General features: G+C 45.4%; 1 protein-coding gene across 1 annotated transcript; it reads right to left on the reverse strand.

Annotated features, from left to right (window-relative positions):
* Positions 1 to 627: 627 nt before the first annotated feature.
* FGFBP3 (fibroblast growth factor binding protein 3) lies at positions 628 to 3,060 on the reverse strand. The gene is made up of 2 exons (XM_053313052.1): positions 2,911 to 3,060; positions 628 to 2,078 (listed from the first exon to the last, which is right to left on the reverse strand). The coding sequence occupies exon 2, from the start codon at positions 1,980 to 1,982 to the stop codon at positions 1,203 to 1,205; it is 780 nt and encodes a 259-aa protein (XP_053169027.1). The 5' UTR covers positions 1,983 to 2,078; positions 2,911 to 3,060; the 3' UTR covers positions 628 to 1,202.
* Positions 3,061 to 5,470: the final 2,410 nt, after the last annotated feature.

A 5,470-nucleotide genomic window follows, 5' to 3' on the forward strand; every position in this document is an offset into this window, starting at 1 on the left:
CATAAATACAAGTGAAAATTAGAATACTCTGGAGATTAAGACTGCCATCCTACCAGTTCTAGCAATATACTGTGACTCAATCTCTGTGCTTCAGTTTTACATTTTGGTTGGATGCATTTTGAGGTGTCTGTATGTGTTGGATGGAGGAGTGCGGGGTGGATTAATTTGCCTGAGGGTGGAAGAAGGAACACAAAGTACACAAGGAAAGAAAGTCTTCTTCAGAAAGTATTTCTCAAAGGCTCTACTATGCAAGTCAGATGGGACACAGAAAACAATAGCTAGTTATGGGGATACTTCTGTTGGTTCATAAATACTGTTAGTGCTTTCAAGCATTAGACAATAGATTGGTGCATAAACTAAGTCAAGTCTTTATCAATGGCCACATTCATTAGAATGGAAAACTGCACAATGAACTCAATTGGGGGTGGGCAGGGAGAATTTCACTGGTGCCCCAGAAGTGGGTAAGCCCTGTAAGGTCATATGTGGCCTAATTATTGGTACTCAACAGTTTACTTCTCTTATTAGTCCCTTTTGCTAATCTAATAGGATTACCAATTGCAGTCTGAATGGCATTGCCCTAAATAGACACAGAGACCATGACAATTCAGTGAAATAACAATCACAGACTGCTGTAAAAGTATTTAATTTATTAATATTATTCTGCCCAGTAAAATCTATGCCACTATGCACTTGTACAATTGTTAGATGTCTCACAGATTTAGGGGGGGAAAGTTGAGCGATTTAAACATGACAATCCCAATACATCTTTTATTAACTGAGGATTTGCTACTTGATTACAAGAAGGAAAGAAACCATTGGATGCAGCAGAGCTGTTTGCTCACAGCTGGAGCTCATCTAGCATGGAAGGAAGGAAATGTAATTTGGTTAACCCATAACTCCCGGTGCAAATAAGCTTTCCACACTCCCAGCCTCTTGATTAGCAAGTGCTGCAGGGTTAGTAAATATGAGTAAGTTATATACCCCTTAAAGTCCCATCGCTGCCCCCTTATTATCCCACATCTTTGTCCACACTCTGTTGATAGTTCCACCCATCCTTTCCGTCCCTCTTTCCTTCATGTTGCCCTCACCCCAACCTCACCATCTGCCTTCCATCTGCCTATCACTCTGCTGTACCCACCCTCAATCAGTCCTTTAGCGCACCCCCCAACTCTACACCCCCTTCTTCCCCCATGGCTCCAGGTTCAGCCATTCCAGAAATTCACAAAGAAGTTGCAAAGAGAGTGCCACTTCTCTTCACAGTAGGCTTGGGCGATGTCTGCGTTGAACTCTGTGGGCTGCTCAGTGCCTTCCACGATGGCTGTAGGCTGCCTACGAGGTGGCTGGGTTGGAGCCACTGAGGAGCTGGCAATGGCTTTCCTCTTCCCACCTTTGCTCCGCTTGTCTGGGGCATCTGCCTTTGCTGGACTGCTTATCGCCCTGTCCTTGGGTTTCTGTGGTGCCGACAGATCCTTGGCACGACCCTTCCCCTTGGACCTGCCCTTAGCAAGGCCCTCAGTAACCCCTGGGGCTTCCATGCTGGGAATGGTAGGGACCAGCTGTAGCTGTACAGAGGCCCCCTTCTTACTACTACAAAGCCGAGATTTCAGTGGGCTGCTGTCCTGGCATGGGTGGCGTTTCCTGCGGAGCTTGCCAAGGATCTGCTTCCAGAATTGACGGCCTTTGGAGTTGTAGGCAGCACAGAGCTCTGGATGGCCCTGGTAGATGCATTGCTGCCCCTTGCTGCTCTCCTCTCCTGGCTGGTGACAGCTGAGCTGGAGCTCAGTGGCTTCTTCCCTGGAGATCAGCTGCCAGCTGCACAGGTGTTTGTCACGGGTGGAGAATTGTCCAGACTGCGCCCAGGAGGAGGAGGAGGAGGAGGAGGGCTTTGCTTGTTCACTGTTCTCCTTGCCCTTCCTGCCACTGGCACCTTCCAAGCAGCTCAGGAACAGAAGAGTGAGGGGGAGTGTCTGGGGGAGCCTCATTTCCTGCAGTCAGTGGAGCTGCTGCTTGCTTCTCCTCATTCAAGAAAACCAGCGACAAAAGCCCAGGCAAGGGGCCCGTACATTCCCTGCTGCGTCCTAAAGAGACAGAGACTGATCAGCAGTGGACAGACAGCACAGATGCAGCATCCGTCGCCAATGGCAAGCACTACATCCTTCTTAACCAAATATGTGGTACTCCGCAGTGGGCACTCCCCAACCCCATAGGGAGCAGTTTTGAGCTCTAGAGAATAGAGTTGCGTATTAGTATGCAACCATGAACAAGCTGCATGTTTGTTGTAATGGGGTATTTACACCAATGACACTTTACGCTCTTACAACCCGCCTACATTGTTTCCTTGTCATGTGGAAACATGAAAACTTTGCATTCTTAAAAAAGGAAAAGGCACTACATTTCTGCCTTCCACAGAGAAGCAGTATTTTCTTCTTGTGACAATATGCAGAAATGCAGAAACACGACCATTTCTTTTCATAAACACTGATACATTTGGTTTGCTGTTCTAGCACAGTTGTTGCTGAAACACCAGAAATGTTATAACAAAGTTGCTTGTCATTTTTTTCCTATCACCATGATTCCCTTCTCTTTCTCTCCTGCCCACCCACTTGGTTTAACATAGACATTGCAAACTAACACCTTCTTCCCTCTTTTTAGACTTCTTTCATTCATTTCCCAAGTGCAAAACCATCTCTCCAGCTGGGTGCCACACTTAACACATCTACAAGCTGTTGATAAGGATGGACACAAGGCAACTGGTGATGGTAACATGGGGCGAGCACAAATCTCTTCCTTATGGCAGCATCAAAGAGACTGTGTGGCTGGAACCCCAAATTCATTCTAACAACAAATAAAGCCTCTCCAGTGCGGAATTTTCCACCCCCAACTACCTCCCTTCTTCCAAGTTACACTTACCGTGGGCTGAGAGACAAGGAGCTCTGTGGAGAAGATGCAAGCCGGCATGTAGGATTAGTCTCTGTTAGACGGGTGTACAGAGCATGCATATGTTATCAACAGCCCAGGAGGGGCCAACTTCAGCCTAGGCCCCTCCCCACTCTTGCTTGCATGCAAACACACACACACACACACACAGTGAGAGCAAGGGGAGAATCTTGGAAAACAAACCTCCTTTGACAGTGTAGTGCACTAAACGCCCCTCTATATGTACATATAGGCACCATATTTAATAGCTAAACACATGTGATTCTACTTCTTGTCTTGCTTTAGCCACTCAGAAAATTATACATTTCTATTTCATTCTAATATTTCATTTAGTTATAAAAACGTGACATAACATCATATTACATTTCTATCCTGCTTTGAGTTCTAGCAGCTCAGCAATGGCATCTAGGGAGGGAGTTGCCCTCCACAACAACGACCCCGCTTGGCTGAGAGAAGGTGACCGGCTTAAGTTTCATTGCTCAAAAGAGAATGCAATTCAGTTCTCCCCTGTTCAAATCTATCACTGCTATCTACAACACCACATTCGCTCCCAAAGTTGAAAAGATGTTAGACGCATACTTTTCTTATGCAAATAATACTTACTAAAAAGAATTGTTTGGTAATGCTGCTTAATATATACAAATATATATATATATATATAGGGAGAGAGAGAGAGAGAGAGAGAGAGAGAGAGAGAGAGAGATTAATATATACAAATATATACAAATCAAATAAACAAACAAACAAACAAATAATATCTCACAAATCCAAAACTGCAGAACTTTCGTGTTCACTGTCTGTAGAGGGCTTGCTAGGGAAATGTAACTTTGTCTTCCAGTTTGTACCATTTCAAAAGAGGCATAGTATAAGATACTGTTTGCTGGTGCATGATTCCAGCCAGACGGAACGATTACCATCAAATATTGGAAACAGAAATTTATCAGATGACTGGCCAGAGGTGAAGACTCAAACTATGCTCTTAAACAACTTAGTTGTCAAAGATCTAGTTGACAACTTAGTTGGTGAAAACTCAAACCATGCTCTTAAACAACTTAGTTGTCAAAGATCTAGGAATGAAAAACAATTATCACAAGTCATTGTGTTCCAAAGCAATATATATTTAAACTACTGAAGATATGTGGAACATTTCCTTTATTTGTGTAATATTGTCATACAGAATTACATGATGTGCATAACTATGTGATTTGTGTTATATATGAGTTTTTGAAATCTGTATTATGGACCTTCCTTAAAAAGTTCAGGAACTGCTGCCCTAAACTGCAGAAAATGATCCTGGGTTAGGGGTATGCAGAACTGGTTTGACCTGAACCGAGTTCAACTTGAACCAACCCAATTTGACCGGTTTGAGCTGGAACTGGCCCAGCCCCTGAGATGAGCAGGCCAGTCCAAGTTTGAAATGAGCCGGACCTGGTGCAAAATGAACCAGTTCAGTGGTACAAATGTGGCAGCCGCCATTACAGAGCTGTAACTGGGCTAAGAGGCACCTTTTTAAAGTAGTGATTCTCTTTATTTAGCAGGGGGAAAGCAACTGGCCCTATCCACCCCCAGCACAGTGTCCCTCCAGTGATGGTTGCTGGTGTCTGTCTTATGTTTCTTTTCAGATTGTGAGCCCTTTTGGGACAGGGACCCTTCTTTCTTTCTTTCTTTCTTTCTTTCTTTCTTTCTTTCTTTCTTTCTTTCTTATTTCTCTATGTAAATTGCTTTGGAAACTTTTGTTGAAAAGCGGTATATAAATGTTTGTTGTTGTTGTTGTTGTTTGTTTGTTTGTTGTTGTGGAGCAGCTCAGCACCACAACAGTTGGGTCAATCGGCAGAGCACGTTTTGACATGCCTGTGTGACCCAGCCATGAAGGGCAATGCCATCACTCCTGCTGTGCTGCCTAAGTGGAGGGCCCTCCTGGTTAAAGAGGTGAGACAGGCATAGGAGAAGAGGCTGGATCAGAACCAGGAGGAGAGGAGGGTGCTGGAACACCTACTTCTAGCATGCAGTCCATGATCAGCATCAGCATTGCTTCCTCGTCCAGTAGTGTGGTGTCCCTGGCAGTTTTAATACAACCAGCACTCCAATCCATTAGTTCCACCCTGTGGTTCGAATGGGGGTGCCTTGGCTCCTTGCCAGGGGTACAGGAGGTGCCGACCGTGCCCTGCAGTGGTGCCAAGCAGAATGTTCCGCAGTATCTGAAGAAATCAGTGGCCGTGGACCCTGAAATGGATCTCATACAGTTTGGGGCAATGCATCGCCAAGTGTGTCAAATGCATTGCCAAGTGTGTTACAATGTGTCCATGAACTTGGCAACAGTTGCTGGATGGCTCCTCTCCTGCCCCCCGAACAGTGTCAAGAGTAATAGGGTGTTCTCCATGGCTTGGGACATGGTGACACCCCTTCACTCATGCTTGGATACTGGTTTGGTGGAGCAGCTGGTCTTCCTGAAGGCCAACCTCCCCTGCTGGGCTGTCCTGAACTGGATGTGGAGGGTGAGAGAGTCATGGTCACCCCCATCCATTGCAAAACC

Source organism: Hemicordylus capensis, chromosome 3 (assembly GCF_027244095.1).
Source record: "Hemicordylus capensis ecotype Gifberg chromosome 3, rHemCap1.1.pri, whole genome shotgun sequence".
Lineage (NCBI taxonomy): Eukaryota > Metazoa > Chordata > Lepidosauria > Squamata > Cordylidae > Hemicordylus > Hemicordylus capensis.